Source organism: Muscardinus avellanarius (assembly GCF_963383645.1).
Source record: "Muscardinus avellanarius genome assembly, chromosome: 11".
NCBI lineage: Eukaryota > Metazoa > Chordata > Mammalia > Rodentia > Gliridae > Muscardinus > Muscardinus avellanarius.
The window spans coordinates 3,984,221-4,005,117 of record NC_137797.1 but is presented as its reverse complement, the minus strand read 5'-3'; the positions used below and the strand labels follow the sequence as shown (position 1 = coordinate 4,005,117).

Below are 20,897 nucleotides of genomic sequence, written 5' to 3'. Positions count from 1 at the left end.
TCCACCGTAACACAAATCACAGGACCCGAGTAAGAATCCAGCTGCATGACCGGCAGGCCGGCCATGCCTGATGTTCAGTGCTGACCACGGGGGACCTGCCGGGCCTCAGGAGGCCTTCTGCTCCCTGCTCCCTTCCGGGGGCCTCTCAGCAGGCCACCTCCCTCGAGGAAAGGCAGGAGAGCCCCAAGACAATAGGTTTCTAGACAGTTTTACCTCTTTTCTCGGGTGGTTTGAAGACGTCGGCTGGGAAGGACACGGAGGACTCCAACTCCCTCGGGAACTCGTCCTGAATGTCCTGGAAGCGCGGCACCCTGGCGCCGGTGAAGTTGAACTTGTCGAAGACGTCAACTGCAAGAACTGCGGGGAACAGTCCTTTAATCATACGCGGCTCCCAGAGCCTTCTGGAACCCGCGCCGCCTTCCCAGTGACCACAGCTGTCCTTTCAACACTGACGGACCATCTCTAGGAGAAAAGCAACTTCTCCCTTCGTGTAACTTTTAAACCTGTGGAGTCACAGGCAACCTGCCAGCGGAGGCGTGGGAAGGCGGCCATCTGACACGAGGGCGACACCGGCGAAGCGTCTCATTCACGTCTCCACGGGGGAGGGCCGAGGGCCAGGCGGGGCTGCAGGCGTCATGCAGCGCCCCCAGCCCCACCCCAGGGACCCGTCATCTCCCTCCAGCCCTCCTAGGGGGCAGAGACAGAGCCCGGGCAGGCGCAGGGATACCCCTGAAGCTGCCAGGCCATCCCTCAGCCGACATTGGCCACCCCCGTGCTGAGGGGTCTGATGACAGTGAGGCCGGGTCACACCTACAAGTACCGGGGACACCCCCAGGTGACCTGCCCAGGTCAGCGCTCCCCCAGGTTGGCCCCCCTCGGCCACCTGCAGGAGCAAGGGCCAGTGAGATGCCTGGAATGTGTGCAGGGTGTAAGTGGCGCTGAGGGTCAATGGCCGCCGACCTCGCCCTGGTTCAAGGAGCCCTCCACTGGGGTGGCCGGGCTTGGGGTAGGAACGGCTTAGACCATCCTGATTCCACTATTACTCTACCTGAAGAAGCCCGACCTGTTAAGCCGCCAGCCCCACCCACAGGGCATGTCCTGGCCTTGGGCGACGTGGCCCATAGTATTGGTGCTGTGGATGCTCCGGTCCCAGCCCAGGAAGATGGGAAAGCCTGTGCCTGTCTCCCTGTGCCCTGCCTCTGCTCTCTTCTGCAGTGGGCCTGGACGGCTCTGCTCTACCCACTCCAGCCAGGGCCCGCGCTGCCCACGGGAGCCTTATACCTGGGTGTCCACAGGCCCGAAGGCCACAGAGTAACACCTCTCCCCAACAGCTCCTATGTTGGCCCCCGGCAGAGCATGCAAAGACCCACAATGGCTGGCCAGCTCCCCCCCCCCCAACAACCTGGGAGACAGCAGCCAAAGGCTGAGCTGGGCCACGGCCCCGCCTGTGGCTTTTGGGTGAGTACCCAGGCCTGCACACCCAGTGGCCAGCTCCTGCTCCACACTGGCTTACAGCTCTTTTTTTTTTTGCTGTACTAGGCATGGAATCCAGGGGCATTGTACCTGAGCTACACCCCCAGCCCTATATTTTTAGCCTTTTTTAAAAAAGCGTCTAAGTTGCAGAGGGCCTCGCTAAGTAGCTGAGGCTGACCGTAAACCATAATCCTCCGGTCTCAGCCTCCCAAATGCTGGGATTACAAGCGTGCGCACACGCCCGGCTAGCGCGCAGGTCTTACTCATGTTGTCGGTGACGATGACAAAGGGCCTCAGGTACGTCCTCCGCAGGTTGCGCGCCACGGTGCTGAAGTAGGCCTCGAAGCGCCTCAGCAGCTGTGCCGCCCCGGCCTCACTCCGCTGGATCTGCTCCCACGAGGCCCTGGTGGCCGGGGCCAGGAGGGCACTGCCCGCGTGGACAACATCCTGGTCAGACAGATGGACAACGCTCAGGAGGCTCAGCCGCGCGGAAGAAGCAGACTACCTTCCAGAAGGCTGTCAGCACGCCAGGACCAAGGTGGGTCAGAGTCGGGGGCAGTAATGGGGGATGGCCAAGCCTCAGAGGCTGGGGACTGGCAGGAGGGCGCCCTGCTGGGTTTCACGGTGTGCGCCGCCTGAGGTGCCAGGTGAGACACACAGTAACGAGCCCTGGTGCTTCAAAACCCCAGCCCCAAAGGTTAGGCTCTGCCAGGATGGGCACACGCTCAGCGGGGTGGAACACGTGCGGCTGGTTACTTGGTAACACCGTGTCCATGCATGGTGGGGCTTACAGAAACCCACGAGCGGCACGTCACAGGTCATGGGCTATGCCCAGGGCTGGCTCAGAATCCAAGGGGGAGAGAAAACTTATTTGCAAAGAATCAAAAATGGAGAGCAAGCTGGGTGCTGTGGCACCTGCCTGTGTTCCTAGTACTTGGGAAACTGAGACGAGAGGCTCTCAGGTCCAAGGCCAGCCTCAGCAACTTAGTGAAACCTGTTTTGAAATAAAAAGGATTTGGGTATAGCTCAGAGATAGAATGCCCCTGGGGGCAGTTTTCCGTATTAAAAAAAAAAAAAAAAAGGCCGGGCATGGTGGCACACACTTGTTAGCTTGCAATCCCAGCATTTGGGAGGCAGAGACAGGAGGATCGCAGTTCTTGGACAGCCTCAGCTACTTAGTGAGGCCCTCTGCAACTCAGTAAGATTCTGTTTCAAAGTAAAGAATAAAAAATAGGGCTGGGGGTGTAGCTCAGAGGTAGAATACCCCTGGGTTCCATCCCCAGTGCCACCAAAAAAAAAAAAAAAAAAAAAAAAGGAAGAAAGGAAGGAAGGAAGGAAGGAAGGAAGGAAGGAAGGAAGGAAGGAAGGAAGGAAGGAGAACCAATTCCAGTGGCCCAAGGCCAGGAGGCCTCACCTCCGTCCAGGTGCTCTGAGTGGACGGGGCCCCTGGAGGCTCAAAAGCCTGGAGAGGGGACGCCACAGCAGTTCACAGATGTCAGAACAAAGGAGCACAGCTCACCAAGTACTCCAAGCTCTGCTTACTCAAGGCAATCGCTTAAACAAAAATGCCAGAGAAGGCCCTTGCGGGCGACTGGAGCATCCTGGGCCCGCCACTTCTAAGCTGTGCCCTCAGAGGAGCCCCTAGCTCTCTGGGCCTCAGCTTCCTTTTCTGTGAAATGAGTGGATAACGGTACCACAGTGTGGGGAGAATGCTCCGAAGTCACGTAAACCACACAGGACGCTGTGCTCTGAGTGGCCCTGGCCGCCAGTGGTCGGTGCTGCTGCCACGGCCGGGGTCTGCACCTGCCCTCAGGGCGCTCCCCAACACCACAGTGCAGCCAGCCACCGGGGCCCACCTCGCACTTGGGAATGAAGTGCTACCCGGATGATACCCAACGCCTCAGACCCGGCCTCTCCTCCTACCTCGTGGAAGGTGGCTTCACGGGTGGCCGCCAGGTCGAAGCCCTGCTGCCGGCTCTCGTGCTGCAGGACCTGGGCTAGCAACTGGTAGGCCGTGCGCACGTCGTTGCCGAAGAGTGTGCCGCCGTGCCGCGTGGCGTTCCGCAGGGCCTTCACCAGCCGCAGGGACCTGTCCCCGTCCATCCGCGTCTCGTTGCGGCTCAGCTTCTCGTTCTGAAAAGGGGGAAGCAGTAACGCCATCGGCGAACCCACTCTGGCTGACTCCAGTCCTTCCTGTTATTCAAAAATTCGGGACTTTCTGGTGGAAATTTCCTTATCAGAAAGGAACTTGAAGCTGGGCGTGGTGGCGCACGCTTGGAAGGTCGCGGTATACGGACAGCCTCCGCTACTTAGTGAGGCCCTCCGCAACTCAGTGAGACCCTGTTTCAAAATAAAGAATAAAAAATAGGGCTGGAGGTGTCGCTTGGAGGTAGAATGCCCAGGGTTCCACCCCCTGTACTGCAAAAAAGAAGGAAAAAAAAGTCCCGAAGCTTGGAATGACCCTGGACTGCTAACTGTGGCATCAGGAAAATGGAGGACCTAAGAACACTTGGAGAAGACGTCACGCCAAGGTGGCCAAAGAACGAAATAATAACAAGAGGCAAGGTAAGTGGGCGTGGTGGCACACGCCTGTGTTCTCAGTACGTAGGAGGCTGAAACAGGAGGAATGCAGGTCTGAGGCCAAACTCAGCAACTTAGGCCCTCAGCAAGTTATCAAGACTGTTTTAAAATGAAAAATAAAGCCAGGCGTGGTGGTGCATACTTGTAATCCCAGCATTCGGAAGGCTGAGATGGGAGGATCGAAGTTCGCAGATAGCCTTGGCTACTTAGCGGGACCCTCCACAACTTAGTGAGACCCTGTTTCAAATAAAGAATAAAAAATAGGGCAGGAGGTATAGTTTGGAGGTTGAATGCCCCTGGGTTCCATCCCCAGACTCTCCCCCCCCCAAAAAAAAGATATAAAATGAAAAAAAAAGGGTTGGGGGTATAGCTTAGAGGTAGAAACACCCCAGGGTTCAATCTTCAGTACACACACACACACACACACACACACACACACAGAAAAAAGAAGAGGACAGGTTACGGGATGAGTAATAAACCCAGGGATTTTGCATTTCACAACCCAAAACAGAGCTGGGTCCCAAGCGCAGAGCCGGGCACTGGGGTGACCACCTCACAGGCCCCCGCACGGCTGAGTCACGTGACAGACCTGGCCACACCTGAGGCCTGCACGCCTGCCTAAGTGAGCTCACCGGGCCTCCATGACCTCTCCCTCCCCAGAACCCTGCCTGACACCAAATGTGCCCCCCACACACACTCTCACACACACACACACACACACACTCTCTCACACACATACACACACCCTGAACCTGCTCCTGAGGTCCCGGCCTACCATGACTTTGAGGTCCACGAAGGAGCCGGTGGTACAGTTGAAGAGCTCTGGGGGCAGCCAGCCCTTCTCCCCGCTGCAGTGCCGAACCGCGTTCCCTAGGGGATGAGAACGGGGTGTTAGGCAACGCGTTTAGCGCCGCAACCGGGATGAACTCCAGCCCCAGCAGCGAGGCGCGGGTCCGCCATGACACTGCCATGACGCCGACCTACTTCTTCCAAGCCGGTGTCACGTGCACAATGGCTGATACCTCACCCAGCAAATGGGAATGAACACCCGGGCAAGCCGGTGAGGAAAGAAACCAGCAGAGTCACGTGCCGAGCGCCAGCGACTGCCACCCCCACCTCCCAGGTCGAGCCGGACAGCGGGGTCACACACGATGCCACCGATGTTCTCAGTATGCCCAGCAGCTGTTTTATTGTTTGCCATTAAGGACGCAGTTGACATATTTCTCCCCAACACTTTGCCTAAAAATATTTTTTTTCAACACAAACCATTCTGAGTGTTCTGTTACCTGGAGCTGTTAGCCTGCCTCGGGCTGGCTTCCTACCCAGGGATGCCAGCGGCCAGGGCACTTACCCACAGATCCCTTGGGGCAAGGCACAGCAGCCGGCTGTCCGAACTTGGTCTGCGGCCACCAGATGCCGGCCTCGAACGCCCTGGGACAGCCGTTGTAGATCACTGGGGGATGGAGGAAGAGGCCGTTAGGCCTGGAGTGCCTGTGCCCTCCTCCCTCCAGCCAAGAACCACACCCGCACCTGCCCGCCAGCTCTGACCCACGTTCCTCCTCAAAGGCCAGGCTTCCAGAAAGAGAACGCAGCCCGAGGCCGCCAGAGCCCCCATGGCCAGGGGCGTGCAGCCCCGCCACGGCATACTCCGGCCAGCAGCCCGTCCCCGCAATCTGACTGGAAAGGGTCGAGGGCAACCCGGACCTTCACAGCCAAGCGTGGTGACCTCGGCAAAGGGGTTGTCGCAGCGGTTGCACTGGCGGCCGATGACGCCGGGCTTGCAGGCACACTGCCCGGTGTCCATGTCGCAGGCGCGGCTGTGGGAGCCGTGGGGGAAGCAGTCGCAGGGCAGGCAGGCGTCCTGGGCTGGGGGCTTATAATAATTCTCCTGAGAAAGCCAGACCCATGCAGACAAGACTCACCAGGCTGGAGAGGCCCCCGGTCCCCTCAGTGCACAGGCCAGGGACCACCACTCAGAGACCACCACCTCGACTACCAGGCCTCTGCTGCTGTCCTCTGCCTGTGCCCTCCATCAGCGTGGGCTGCCTCCCAGGGCCTCCCGGTGCCAGAGCCAAGAGCGTCTCCCAAACAGAGCCCCTTCCCGTTTCTTTTCCAATCCTCATCCCGGGCACCGTCATATTTGGTTTAAAGAGAATCAGAGATTCAAATGGAGGTTAATATGTCAGGATGGGCTTGTGCTCGTTGTAAAGGTAGTGGTGCACGCCTGTAATCCCAGTGCTTGGGAGGCTGAGACAGGAAGATGGCAGGTTTGAGGCTAGCCTCAGCAACTCAGCAACCCTGTTTCAAAGTAAAAAATAGACCCAGGCGTGGTGGCACATGCTTGCAATCCCAGAATTTGGGAGGCGGAGGCCGGAGGATTATGATTCATGGACAGCCTCCACTACTTAGTGAGGCCCCTTGCAACACAGTGAGACCCTATTTCAAAAATAAAGAATAGCTGGGGATGATGGCGCACGCTTGTAATCCCCGCTCTTGGGAGGCTGAGACAGGAGGATCGCACAGGTTTGAAGCCAGCCTCAGCTACTGAGTGAGGCTCTCAGCAACTTTGTGAGACCCTGTTTCCAAATAAAATATAAAATAGGTCTGGGAATATAGCCTTGAGGTAGAAAGTCACTGGGTTCCACCCCCACTACCACCATAAATAAATAAATAAATAAAATAAATAAATAAATAATTGGGGCAGGAGGTGTAGCTTGGAGGTCGAATGTCCCTGGTTTCCATCCCTAGACCCGCAAAATAAGTAAATAAACAATAAATAAATAAATATAAATAAATAAAAATTGCTGGGGTAAAGCTTGGAGGTGGAATGCCCTGGGTTCATTCTTCACTATTAATAATAATAATAATAATAATAATAATAATAATAATAATAATAGGGGCGGGCGTGGTGGCGCACACTTGTAATCCCAGCTCTTGGGAGGCTGAGACAGGAGGATCGCACAGGTTTGAAGCCAGCCTCAGCTACTTAGTGAGGCTTTCAGCAACTCAGTGAGACCCTGTTTCCAAATAAAGTATAAAATAGGTCTGGGAGTATAGCCCGGAGGTAGAAGGCCCCTGGGTTCCATCCCCAGTACCACACAAAAAATAATAATGATGATAACAATTGTGACATGCTCTAAGTGACCAATGTGTCCAGCAGGCAGCGGGCGGGGAACGGTCAAGGGCTTTGGGTTTGCAGAGTCCTGGGCTCACGTCTAGCTCTCTGTGTACCGGCCACTTCACCATGGCTGGTCACTCAGCCCCAGGCGCCCAGGCGCCCTCTAGAGCGGGGCTGGGTGGTGATGGGCAGCTCCCTGCACCCGAGGCTGTGCAGCGTGGCAAAGTAAACTTCCCAACAGAGGAGGTGTAGCCTCATGAGAAGCTGTAGGACAAGACACCTGTGCTCCACCCCTGGGGCCGAGGCAGGTGACTGTCATCTCTGCAGTTCTTTCTTGTACTTTATTAAAGTGCCAAGCACTGACGACTGCGCCACTGGAGCCACTCTTTCTTTTACGTTCTATAGCTTTTGATGAAAAAAAAAATTGAAGGTACATATGTTTCAAACACCGTGTCTGCCCATGTCCCTCGTCCCAGGCCACCGCGAAGGCTGCCTGTCACCCCGGTGCCCAGGGCGGCCTGACCCCATCCTTGGCAGCCATGATCTCCACTCGAGCTTTCCAGGAAACAAGACCTGTCACCTTGTTGGAACAGCCATGGAGCACTTGGGACAGACTGAGGTTATGGGGAAGCACGGCAGGGAGCCCCAGGGACCATCTTCCATCTTCCCTCCCTGGGTTGGGAAGGGTGTCACCTGCCGGCCCTGTTGGCGTCCAAACTGAGCAGCTGCCGGTACCCAGACCCGGCGCTCGGGGTCACGCCACGGGCAGCTCAGTGGCAGTCACCAACAACAGGACGCTGAAGGTCCGCGACAGCCCGAGGCTGGGGAACTGGCGCTCCTTTAACTCAGACTGAGAACCCGGGGGCAAAGCCGAGATTGGGACTGGGTGCTCCGCGCTGCTGAATCAGGACTAGACACCGAGATGGGGTAGGCCCAAGGGGCGCTATTTTATTGTGTGTGTGTGTGTGTGTGTGTGTGTGTGTGTGTGCATGTGTGGTACTCAGGATGCAACCCAGGGCCCTGCAGTGCTTGGTCGGCACTCCGCTACCGAGCTACACCCCAGCCCTGGATATTTTTAAAAAATTTTTAAAATTTCTGTCATCCTTGAGCACCAAGTGGTCAAGACCAGGATGGCACATACACCCACCACATCTGTACATGAGGCAGGTACACGTGTGGGTAAGGGTGTATTGCATATGCAGGTGTTAGTGTGTGAATAAGTACACATGTGTGAAATGGGACAGGCACGGGTCTTTGTATGCGTGAGCGTGCGGTATGTGTGTAGATGCACGCTTTTTTCTATGGAGGCGTGTGCACAGCGCGTGGCGTGGTGTCTCCCTGGGCCTGGGCCTGGGCCGGGGTGGAGGAGGTGGCCTGGTCCCCGGGGCGGCCTCACCTTGCACTGACACTGGCCGTTGGTCTTGTTACAGTCGGGGTCGAAGCCTTGGCTGACAGCGCAGTGACAGGGGCCGCAGACGGGGTTCCCCCACCAACCGCGGGGGCACGGAAGGTCAATTCTGTTAGGAAAATGAGACGGCAGAAAGCTTGTGAAACCATTTGTGGGCCAGGCCTCCTGTCCCGGCCAGGAAGCAGGGAGCTGGCTGTTTCCCAGGGTATCTCCTCCAAGTTTTCCCGGGCCAAGTCTTACTACACCCGGAGAGAGGTGTGTGGTGAGCGTCTTCTCGTGGGATCAGGAGCCCAAGGACGGGCTCTGCAGGAACACTGCGAGCTGGGCGGGGTCGACAAGCACAGAGCAAGAGGCTCTGCTCAGCTGGGGCTGGCACCTACGGGCCCCTGGGCCATGACAGTCCTCAGCACCCAGGACAACGAGGCATGACGGCACCACTCCAGAGGGGCCGGTGTGGGCTTGTGACGAGCCAGGCGCCCCCACCCCGGGGCAGGCGGCTGACCAGCCAGGACCACACGCCTGTGCGCCACACTCCATATACTGTGCAGTCGGCCCCACAGAGGCCCAGAGGACACGCCGCTTTCCAGCCTAACTCCACCAGAACCCGGGGACAGGTCAGAAAACCTCATACGGAGGAAGCAATCCATAAACGACACGGTCTTCCTGGCTGTCACAGGACCCACGTCCCCGGGCACAGGGACCCTGCCCATGTGAATCATGTGTGTTTCTGGGGTAGAAACACGGTCCACGGGTGGGTTGAGATGCTCAGCTGGATTCTGACTCCGTTTACGTCAAATGTGAACACAGATCAAAGATGCCCTCGTTAGGCAGAATGGTGCTTACCGCTGGGTCAAATGACTGAGAGGCGCGGCGCAGGAGGGGAGGCCCTGGGCGGCCTGTGAGGGGGACGGGGCGCCTACCTGTGCTCGCAGTACGGCCCGTAGTGGCCGGGCCCGCACTCGCAGGCATAGCCCCGCGGGGAGCTGGGGGAGCGCACACACGCCGCCACGTGCTTGCAGGGGTTCAGGTGGCATGCGTCCACACACTTCCTCCCGAAGTACCCTAGGGGACAGGGTTAGGGTGAGGTTAGGGTTCCCCAACCTGCCAGCACCCCACAATGACACTTTTCCTCCTCAAGGAGGGGTACCAGAGAGGGTGCCCCTACGTCACAGAAAACACCCAACATGCAGCGGGCCAGACCTGGAAACACGGGGGCTGTCTAGCCAGCCCACCTGGGGACACCCCAGGACACACGGGAAACAGGTACCCAATGACTCTGGCACCCCTCAAAGCCAGAGGTGACACGTGCACGCCCCATTTCAAATAGCTGTGCTTTCCACTAATTCTTTTGTTAATCTCAGGGTGCGTTGAGAGGATAAAGTGGTAACATTCCCTGCACCCCAAAGAAGAGACTCGGGGATGGGTCTTACAAAGAGCGGGCACGCTGACAGACACCTCAGGGCTCCACAGATCTGCAGAGGTCTCAGGGGAGCTGAGCCCCGGCTTAGCCCCGGGTGCCCCAGGAACGAGGGGCCCCACCTTTGTCGCAGACGCAGGAGTAGCCGTCCCAGCTGTCGCGGCAGCGGCTGTGCGGAGGGCAGGGGCTAGAGGAGCACGGGTCCTCCACGTCACAGCCGTCCTTCACCCTGACCTTGAGCGCCTCGTTCATGTCCAGCGTGGCGATGTTGGTGGACGTCTCCCCCATTCTTACTCCCTACGTCAAAACAGGGGTAGCTGGACTCAGCCCCAGAGCATTGGGGCTGGAGGAACCCCAATGGTAAATGGGGGCTAAGGGAGCCCCAGATTCTCTCTGGTCTCTTGAGAAGCCAGGTGCTGAGCTGAGCTGGTGGGGCAGCTCTCCTCCTCCCAGCAGCCTGGGCGGCCAGAGTCCTGGGCAATGGGTTTAGAGACCTACTACACCAGATTGCTTGGGGAGGGCAGTCCCCTGCTGCGGGGCGTGGCGAAGCTTCTCTATAAACAGCGGCCTCCATGGCTCCTGGAGCCCTTGCTCAGGGGACAAGCACAGAGACCATGTGGATAAACTACAGGACTGGACCACATGGGGGCTCTGGAACCCTGACAGAGCAGGGAGCCGCAGAGGAGGTGGATCTAGGCGGGGGTCGGAGTTACTAAGGTCGGGACGCCTGTGAGACAGATTACTAATTGCCTGAAAACTAACCAGCTGCGCCTCTGGCAGCCCTGAGCCACCCAGCACGGGGTGGAGGTTCCAAGCCCAGCCTACCTGCATGCAGCCCCGGAAACCACGGTGCACGGACACTTTGTCTTCAGAGATGCCCCCGAGGACGATGCTCCTCAGCTTCAACCCGGGAAGCTGGTTGCCGATCTGTACGGTGTTCTGTGCAAAGAGGTGTGTGTGGGGGGGCTTTTGGCGGCCAAGAACTGCACCCTATTCTATGCCAAGGGGCTTTCTGGGGCTACGACCACCATCCTGCACCTCATTCTGTGTGGAGAGTGGAAGCTCGGGGATTCACGGCCACTGTTCTGGGTAGATCTTCCTGCTGGTAGGAAGGTGCCTAACAGCTAAAGCGTGGTCGTTTCAACAAACTCCCCAGGGCCTGAGGACACGTGGCCTCCACAGAGAAGGCTGGCACACTGGGCGTTCTCGGGCAGTGTGTGCTGGGCGAGTGACTGAGGCGGTCAGTGTGGGACACGGGTCACCTGCCACCCCTATCCTGGGACCCCACTAATCGAGCCACAGTATGTGGGTGAGTGTGGTCAGCCAGGCAGAGGGGGACGCGGCACCAGCCAGCACTGTGGGAACCTGAGGAAGCCTCAGCCTGCTCCCAGTCCCAGGAAGGTGAGCACCGGCACGTGGCGGCTGGATCGTCTCGGATGTGGTATAAGATGAGCCAAGGCTGCGAGGGCCCTTAGGAACCACGAGTGGTTCCGTAGTGTGCTGGCATCTTGCAAAGGGCCAGTTACCCAGCTGTGGACTGTGGAAGCACAGTGCGGTAGAGTGGGGTCCAGTGGGCTGGCAGGTGCAGCTGCCCGGTGTCCCCAGCCCTGCTGGGACCGGGCACCCACTCATTCTCCTTCCCTCACTGTCTGCCAACAGGGCATGTTGTTTTTCTTTTTTTGGGGGAGGACTAAGGATTGGACTTACTTCTGAGCTATACCTCCCCGCTACTTATTTATTTATTTACTTATTTATTTGCTGAACTGGAAATTGAACCCAGGGGTGTTCTACCTCCGAGATACACCCCCAGCCCAATGTTTTATTCTTTTTTTTTTTTTTTTTTTTTTGCAGTACTAGGGATAGAACCCAGGGACATTGTACCTCTGAGCTACACCCCCAGCCCTATTTTTTAGTCCTTTTTATTTTTGAAACAGGGTCTCACTGAGTTGTGAAGGGCCTCCCTAAGTAGCTGAGGCTGTCCGTGAACCACGATCCTCCAGTCTCCACCTCCCGAATCTGGGATTACAAGCATGCGCCACCACACCCAGCTCCATTTCTTATTTTTTATTTTGAAACAGGGTCTAAGTTGTAGAGGGCCTCACTAAGTAGCTGGGGCTGGCCGCAAACCTACGATCCTCCTGTCTAAGCCTCCCAAGTATTGGGGTTACAGACATATGCCACCACGCCCAGCAACCCTTTTATTTATTTATTTATTTATTTGTTTGTTTGTTTGTTTTTATTTTTTGGTGGTTCTGCGGTTCTTGGACACCCTTCTACCTTGGGGCTACACTTCCAGACCTATTTTATTTTTTAAAATTTGGAAACAGGGTCTCTTAACCCAGCGCGGCTGGCTTCGAACCTGTGCGATCCTCCTGTCTCTGTCTCCCAAGCGTGGGGATTACAAGTGTGCGCCACTACGCCCGGAAACCCTTTTTATTTTGAAACAGGGTCTCATTAAATTGCCAAGGCTGACCTCAAACCTATGATCCTCTTGTCTCATTGTCTCAGCCTCCCAAGTACTGGGACTCCAGGTGTGGGTCACTGGAAACACCCACTTCCCAACTGCAGGAGCTGGCGACCTGGACGGCAGGGAGGTCAGATGCCCGTGACCTCAGCAAGATGTGGACTGTGAAACCCAAACTTGGGGGCCCAGAAAGCGCTTCCCTAAGCCTACAAGGTCTCTGCCAGCCCTGGTGCACCGAGGGGCACTGTGTTTTAGGGCCTGACGATGGGGGTCTGTTCCAGAGAGCGCAGGTGCCCACTCACCTGGTCCATGCCGTAGTCCAAGGTCATGACCGCCAGGTACTTGATGTCTTTGCCCTCCTTGGCACTCTTTAGCTCTATCAGCAGGTGGTGCCACTCTCCATCGGCCACGCGGGCCCGGGACAGCCGCATGGATGCCACGTCTGAGGAGCCGTGGGCCACCTCGAACTGGACGGAGTTGTTCAGGATCTGCGGGGCAGGGAGAGTCACGGTGACCAGTTAGCGCATCGATGGCAAAACGGAAAACTCTTTGCAAGTTCTTATAATGAAGCCGCGCAAGCAGGCTTATGACATGGTACTGGATCAGGGATGAGCTTAGAAATGAGGCGGCCGGGCGTGGCGGTGCATGTCTCTAATTCCAAAACTCGGGAGGCCGAGACAAGAGGATCGCATATTCGGGGCCACCTCAGAGGTAGAATGCCCCTGGGTTCCATCCCCAGTACCAAAGGAAAAAAAATAAGCCAAGTGCCAGCTTGTTGAGATGCAGTCCACCATGTTTAATGTTATGTAAGAAAAATGACTGCCAGCATCTACTCGCCGGTGACCGTGTTTTACAGTTAAGAAGCCAGGGCAACACTGAGCTCATATTTGTACCCAGAGGATGAGGTAGCTTGGGCCAACCCTCCTCCTGAGAACACCCAGGAAAGTGGACGAGCAGATGGCGTCTGTCTGCAGCGCCGGAGGGACTTGAGGACAGAGAGTTGTGTGGCCCGGGCCAGGGAGAAGAGCTTAGTGTTAGCCTCCCCTGGGTTGCCAGGTGATTCTGGAAGACACGGTTGAGTCTGGAAAGCTGAGCAGGGCTCTCCAGGTTCACAGGGCTAGAAATGAGTCCAGGGCCTGCCAAGGTGGACGGGTGGACAAGCATCCTCAGTCCTTTGGCTTCAGGTTGGACCCTAAAAATGGCTAAATGCTACGCGCAAACTGGAAACAGGTGGAATCTCTGGCAGGAACGGGCGCCCAGCTGGTTCGCCTCGGTCTGATATGACACCCCCGTCCTCGTGTCCCGTGCTCTCTAGCTCTCTAGACTCTCAGCACGAGGTCCGGCAGTCACTGTAAGGTGATCAAGGGCAAAACAGAGAGACAAGGCAGTGGACATCAAAGCCACGAGATGCAAGGGGGAGAGGGAGGAGTCAGAAGGGGGCCCGACAAGAAGCACCGGGCCCAGGCTTCGAAACAGCAATGGCGGCTGCAGAACTTTCCAAGAACCGGTCAGATGACTGTTCGGCTCTTGTTTCTGGCTTTGCTACATTTCATGCATGGAAAGCCAAGCTACCATTTTGTTTGTTTGGTTGGGGTTGTGACGGTGCTGGGGATGAACCTGAGGTGTATGTGCTGGGTGAGCGCTCCACTGCTGAGATCACCCCCAGCCCTACTGTGTGCAAATACATGTCAGATGCCGGGCATGGGGCGCACGCTTGTAATCCCAGCATTTGGGAGGCTGAGACTGAAGGATCGCGGTTTGTGGGTAACCTCAGCTACTTAGGGAGGCTCTTCACAACTCAGTGAGACTCTGTTTCAAAAATAAAAGACTAAGGCCAGGCGTGGTGGCGCACGCTTGTAATCCACGTGCTTGGGAGGCGGAGACAGGAGGATCGCGCAGGTTCGAAGCCAGCCGCGCTAGCGTAAGAGTCCCTGTTTCAAAAATATAAAATAGGTCTGGGAGTGTAGCCCGGAGGTAGAAGGGCTTCCAGGAACCCCAATACCACCAAAAAAAAAAAAAAAACAACTAAATAAATAAAAAATAAAATAAAAGACTAGCCGGGCGTGGTTAGCACACGCTTATAATCCCAGCGCTTGGGAGGCAGAGACAGGAGGAAGGATCGCACAAGTTCAAAGCCAGCCTCAGCTACTTAGTGAGGCTCTTAGCAACTTAGTGAGAACCTGTTTCCGAATAAAATATATAATAGGTGTGGGAGTATAGCCCGGAGATAGAAAGCCCCTGGGTTCCACCTCCAGTAACACACACACACACACACACACACACACACACACACACACACACAAGAAATAAAAATAAAAGGCTAAAAAATAGGGCAGGGGTATAGCTTGGAGGTAGAATGCAAATGGGTTCCATCCCTAGTACTGAAAAAAGGGCAAAATAAAAATGAATAAATTTCAGAAAATTCAGAAAACAGGATTGTTACTAACTGAAGATAGTCATAACTAGAGATAACTGGAAGTTGGAGGCAGATGAAGATGAAAACACAGACAAGCACGTTGTGTTGGTAAATGCCTACAAGCACAACACTTGAGAGGCTAAGACAAGAGGATCACAGGTTCAAGCAACTTAGCTAGGCTCTCGGCAAGCTAGCTGAAACAACAACTAAGACTTTCACATGAGCGAGAGGTAGAGCTCAGAGGGAGAAAGCTCTGGGTTTGATGACGAGGACCCCAAAACAACGTAGCTGTTAACATACTGCTTAAAAGAGGCACACCTGAAATATATGGATATAAAAAAGGATAGAAGACAGGCCGAGAAATGGCCACCAAAAGCAAGCTGGCATCCTGGTGTCAAAATGAGACGAGCAGACCTCAAGGCATCATCGTTACTAAAGATAAGGGGGGCTCTCATGGTCACAACAGAGCCAATTTGCCAGGAAGATAAAACTAATTCTAAATTTGAATGTGCCTAATAATGGAACTTCAAAATCCTAAAAGCAAACATCAACAGATTTCTAAAAGAATACAGAAATCCAAAAATCTACAAAATTGGAGGGTTTCTTTTTGTGGTGCTGGGGGTGGAACCCAGGGGCATTCTACCTCCAAGCTACAGCCCCAGCTCTATTTTTTATTCTTTATTTTGAAACGGGCTAGGTTGCAGAGGGCCCAAGTAGCCGAGGCTGGCCATGAACCTGCAATCCTCCCGTCTCTGCCTCCCAAACACTGGGATTACAAGCATGTGCCACCACGCCCAGCTTCAAAGTGGGAGATTTTTAACTCACTTGTTTTAGTAATTGGGAGAAACAGACAAAAAGCTAGGAATGGCAGAGGATATTTGAGCCCCACAGTTAGTAAACTTCCCATTCTTAATCATAGAGAATTCTCTGCCTAACGACAAGAGACCACACATTCTTTTCAAGTACACAGGGAACATTCACAAAACCGACTCGTTCTGGGCTGCAAAGCAAGTGTAGACATATTTCAAAGGTGTGAAATCATACAGCGTAAGTTCCCTGGGCTGCAGTTATGCTAGAAACAATACCAAAGTGATTTGCTAGAAAATTCCCCATGCTTGCTAACTCAGAAATGGCCCACAGGTCTTAGGTGAATTCATGATAGAAAAATGAGAAAATAACTCTCAATGGAAATATAAAGGTAATATAATTAGTACTATATATATTTTTTTCAGAACTGGGGATGAAACCCAGGGGCACTGAACCTCCAAGCTACACCCCCAGCCCTATTTTTTTTTTTTATTCTTTACTTTGAAACAAGGTCTCACTGAGTTGCAGAGGGCCTTGCTAAGTAGATGAGGGTGTTGGAGAACCAGGATCCTCCTGTCTCAGCCTCCCAAATGCTGGGATTACAAGCGTGTGCCACCACACCTGGCTAGTACTGTATTTGTTATTTATTTATTTATTAATTATTTATTGATTTGTGGTACTAGGGTTCCTGGACACCCTTCTACCTCTGGGCTACACTCCCAGACCTATTTTATACTTTTTTATTTGGAAACAGGGTCTCTTAATCCAGCGCGGCTGGCTTCAAACCTGCGCGATCCTCCTGTCTCCGCCTCCCAAGCGCGGGGATGACAAGCGTGCCCACCACGCCCGGCTAGAACTGTATTCTGATTGTTGGTCTCCACTGATAGTTGGATTCAAAAGATAACTTTTCACCTTTCTACACTTATTTCCTTTTGTTCTACAGAAGTGTCCCTGGCCATTCTTCACGGAGACTCCAAAGAAAGCAGGTCTGCAATAAAAGCGAGGTTATGGTGACAGACACGTCGCTATCTGCGGAATCAACGAGGCCCAGGTTGCAGCTGCCTCCCCCCTTAGGCTGCCGCTGGGCTTAGGAGGGGCACTCGACAATGGCCGGGTGATCCTACTTCACAATGCGGGTGGATTTGGGGCGCCTGAGAGCAATTACCCAAATTGTTTGGGCTGAGGGACGATGCCACGGGGCGGGACGGGCAAGCAAGAACACCCAAAAGGTTACACCAGACCTGGGGACTGTGCCGGGGGCCTTCAGGGTGCTTGCTGGGGTCTGCAGGATCCCCCCAAGGCCATGCAGCCTTCTGCAAAGGGGCTTGTGGCCATCTCTGGCAACCCCTCCCACCTCTTTTTTTTTTTATTAAGGTGTGAACTCCAGAGCATTATACTTCTGAGTTTCACCCACAGCTCTATTTTATTTTGAAACAGGGTCTCACTAAGTTGTTGAGGCTGGCCTCAAACCTGCGATTCTCCTGGCAATCTTAGCCTCCCAAGTACTGGGATTACAGGCGTGAACCGCCACACCCGGCTAAAAACCCTTCATTTCTGGATGAGGTGCCCACACGTAATCACCCCATCAACAGGGTGTCTGAGCGGCTCCTGCTAGGGCGTACTTTTTTCCTACAGAATCCACCGCCAAAAGAGAACTCACAAGCTCCAATTGCCCCCCTGGCCTGCAAGCAGCCAATTTAATTTGTTCTAACAGCAAAATAACAACACAGTAAATGCATCCCCAGGGCAGAGCTATGCTTCTAGGTTTGGGGCCGAGTGATTTTCGGGGCTGCGGGGGAAACTCGCAAGGCTACAGCTAATGAGGGAGAGGCGGTGACAGCTGAGATTATCCCTGACACACAGGCCAAGCCTGCCAGACGGCGAGCGAGCGGGCCTGTGCTGGAAAACACCCGAGCCGTGAGCGGGGCACAGGAGGAGGCGCCTCGTTGGCTGTGCGAGCAGATCTCCCCCGCCGCCCTCTGGCCGGGAGCGGGGAGGCTCTGGGCACCCGCGTTGCCCCCTTCCCCTCCTCACCATGTGGACCCTCTGCGGGGGCAGTGGGAGGGGTGTTGAGGAACCCCCTCACGACCGAGCCCTGGGGCGTAGACCAGTCTCTTGGCCTTGGACTTCCCGTGCAGATGGAGCAGGGTGCGGTCACTTCTTAAGATCCGTTTCACCACTGAGCACCTGCGACCTCCCTCCAAACTCCAGACTGGGAATGGGGAACAAGAATCCCAGGGCGGGGGCGATGGAACTCCTGAGGACACGCAGGGCAGTGGGGACGGCGGAGGGGCCGGCGCCCGTTCCAGGAGGAAACTCTCAACCTGGAGCTGCAACATCGGAGCCAGCTGCCCTGGATGGCAGTGTGGGCCCAGCGTGGCCAGGCCCCAGGGAGAGAAGAAGGGACCCAGGCTCACGTGGGTGGACACAGCCAAGGACCTGCCTGGGTCCCATCACAGGCATGCCTGGACAGACACCCAGAGACACGCACAGGCACACAGATGTGCACCCAGGCACAGACACACATGCTAGTGTGCACACACACAGAGACATAAGGGTGTGCACATGTGTGTGAACACAGATACCCCACATGAACACATACGTGCACAGAGATGTACACACACACACTCACAGTCAGGCTCACACAGAGCACAGGCACACACACGTGTAGGCTGGCGTGTGCCCAGACACAGACACGCACGTGCAGGTATGCACATACAGAGACATATACACAGATATGCACAGATATGCACACACACGTGTACATAGACACCCCACACATGAATACATGCACACACTCACACACACACTCACATGCAGAGAAACCCACATGTACCCACACAGACATACTTGAAAGAAAGCCTAGAAGAAAGAAAGGACCCTGTTCCGGAATTCCTTCCAATCAGGACGGGAGCGCCGTGCTGAGGTCCTGCACAGGATGCCCGAGCGAAAGGTGAACCAGGCCTCAGAAGAGACTCAAGCAGGCGTCCTACGAGGGACGATGCCGGGGGCTCTGGAGGCTCCACCCTGATCAGGGACGGGTCTATGGCTGCAGATGAAACCGTCTGCTGGTGACGGAACAGGACACGAGCCAGGGGCCTGGCCTCCCCCTGCCCCGCACGCAAGGTCCCAGCGCCGGCTGCCTGGGCACAAGAGCATCTGCAGTACTTCAAAACCCCAGGAGAGGCAGGGGTTCCTCCAGTGAGGAGGCGAGAGGAGGAGGCGCCCGCCAGAGGAGAAGTGGCCGCTGTCTGCAGGCGAGAGGAGCTTGGCACTGTTTATCCGTGAGGCACCTCCAGTGCTTGGAAAATGTGAGGGAAACCATTTGTAACACGAGATACGCAAGAGAATGAAGAGCATTAAAGTCATCTGTTAGAGGAGTTCAGGAAGCTGGGCGCAGCACCACACGCCTGTAATGCCAGTACTTGAAGACTGAAACAGCAGGATCACAGGTTTGAGGGCAGCCTCACCATCTTAGAGACACCCGGCAACCTAGCAAGACTGTTTCCAAATAAAAGACCAAGGAGGGCTGGGAGTGTAGCTTGGAGGTAGAATGCCCCTGGGTTCAAAAAGCACTCTTAACCAATTGATGAGGTAGAATAGAAGAAATAAAATAATAGGTTGAAAAGAGATGAACTGGGAAGAAAAGAGAAATATAATTTAAAAATCCTACAGGGTGTGTTCTGTCCTAGGTAGACGTCTCAATGAGCCAGACCCTTCATCACAATGGCCCCCAACGAAGGTCTTGAGATGCAAAGGGCCCAGGAGGAGGACGGCAAGGGCCGGACGCCAGCCGCCCACCACCCCTCGTAGGCAAAGAGAACCTGAGGACGGAGAGGAAAGCCAGGCATCGCTGTGGGACTCCACCCACTGGCACAAGGAGGTTCTAGAAAAGAACTGAAAAGCCACAAAGACGCTCTTGCTCGGATGCTCTCCACCTCTTGAGATGGCCCGCCTTTCCCCGAATCCCTCACTTTCCTAAACAAAACCTGTCTTTTCTCTGATTGGCCGTGCTGAAATTCTATTCTGCCAAAGCTAAGAACCCTACAGGACCATCATGTTTCCCAGTGACACAATGTTTCAGACCAAACAGTAAAGACCAAAAGGAGGAACATGCCTGGGTTCCAGGTGCACAGCCTGGGCCTGGAACCTCCTAGTGCATCAGCCTTCCTGACAGCAGACTGCAGAACTGCCACCAGCCAGCCGGCTTTACGGCTTATATGAGGCGGCTGTCCACCTGCTGGTGTTCCTCCTTCAGCCCTGGAATGCCCATTAACCCGGCCAGAAAAGGGGCCCCATCCAGAGCTCTGTCTAAAATTCATCTTGGGTGACTAAGCTGGGGCCGCCCAGCCCTGTGGCCACAGGCCCCACCTCGCAGCTGTAGGGTACAAAGGGCTGGAAAGGAAGCCCGTGAGAACGCTGCACACCGCCCGGTGCGTCCCCTCCCTAAATGGACGCTGCACACCGCCCGGTGCGTCCCCTCCCTAAATGGACGCTGCACACCGCCCGGTGCGTCCCCTCCCTAAATGGACGCTGCACACCGCCCGGTGCGTCCCCTCCCTAAATGGACGCTGCACACCGCCCGGTGCGTCCCCTCCCTAAATGGACGCTGCACACCGCCCGGTGCGTCCCCTCCCTAAATGGACGCTGCACACCGCCCGGTGCGTCCCCTCCCTAAATGGACGCTGCACACCGCCCGGTGCGTCCCCTCCCTAAATGGACGCTGCACACCGCCCGGTGCGTCCCCTCCCTAAATGGACGCTGCACACCGCCCGGTGCGTCCCCTCCCTAAATGGACGCTGCACACCGCCCGGTGCGTCCCCTCCCTAAATGGACGCTGCACACCGCCCGGTGCGTCCCCTCCCTAAATGGACGCTGCACACCGCCCGGTGCGTCCCCTCCCTAAATGGACGCTGCACACCGCCCGGTGCGTCCCCTCCCTAAATGGACGCTGCACACCGCCCGGTGCGTCCCCTCCCTAAATGGACGCTGCACACCGCCCGGTGCGTCCCCTCCCTAAATGGACGCTGCACACCGCCCGGTGCGTCCCCTCCCTAAATGGACGCTGCACACCGCCCGGTGCGTCCCCTCCCTAAATGGACGCTGCACACCGCCCGGTGCGTCCCCTCCCTAAATGGACGCTGCACACCGCCCGGTGCGTCCCCTCCCTAAATGGACGCTGCACACCGCCCGGTGCGTCCCCTCCCTAAATGG

The 20,897-nt window shown here is 55.8% G+C and overlaps 1 protein-coding gene across 1 annotated transcript in view; it reads right to left on the bottom strand.

Moving 5' to 3' along the window:
• The window catches only part of CELSR1 (cadherin EGF LAG seven-pass G-type receptor 1), a gene marked incomplete at both ends in the record, with an annotated part of 153,691 nt that overhangs the window by 20,944 nt on the left and 111,850 nt on the right, over positions 1-20,897 (bottom strand). Inside the window, 11 exons of the mRNA XM_080704752.1 lie at positions 214-357; positions 1,737-1,920; positions 3,397-3,606; positions 4,829-4,923; positions 5,405-5,506; positions 5,758-5,941; positions 8,568-8,688; positions 9,500-9,641; positions 10,119-10,293; positions 10,822-10,935; positions 12,763-12,948. Of these exons, the coding sequence (XP_080560878.1) occupies positions 214-357; positions 1,737-1,920; positions 3,397-3,606; positions 4,829-4,923; positions 5,405-5,506; positions 5,758-5,941; positions 8,568-8,688; positions 9,500-9,641; positions 10,119-10,293; positions 10,822-10,935; positions 12,763-12,948 (1,657 nt within the window). The remainder of the gene's footprint in view (positions 1-213; positions 358-1,736; positions 1,921-3,396; positions 3,607-4,828; positions 4,924-5,404; positions 5,507-5,757; positions 5,942-8,567; positions 8,689-9,499; positions 9,642-10,118; positions 10,294-10,821; positions 10,936-12,762; positions 12,949-20,897) is intronic.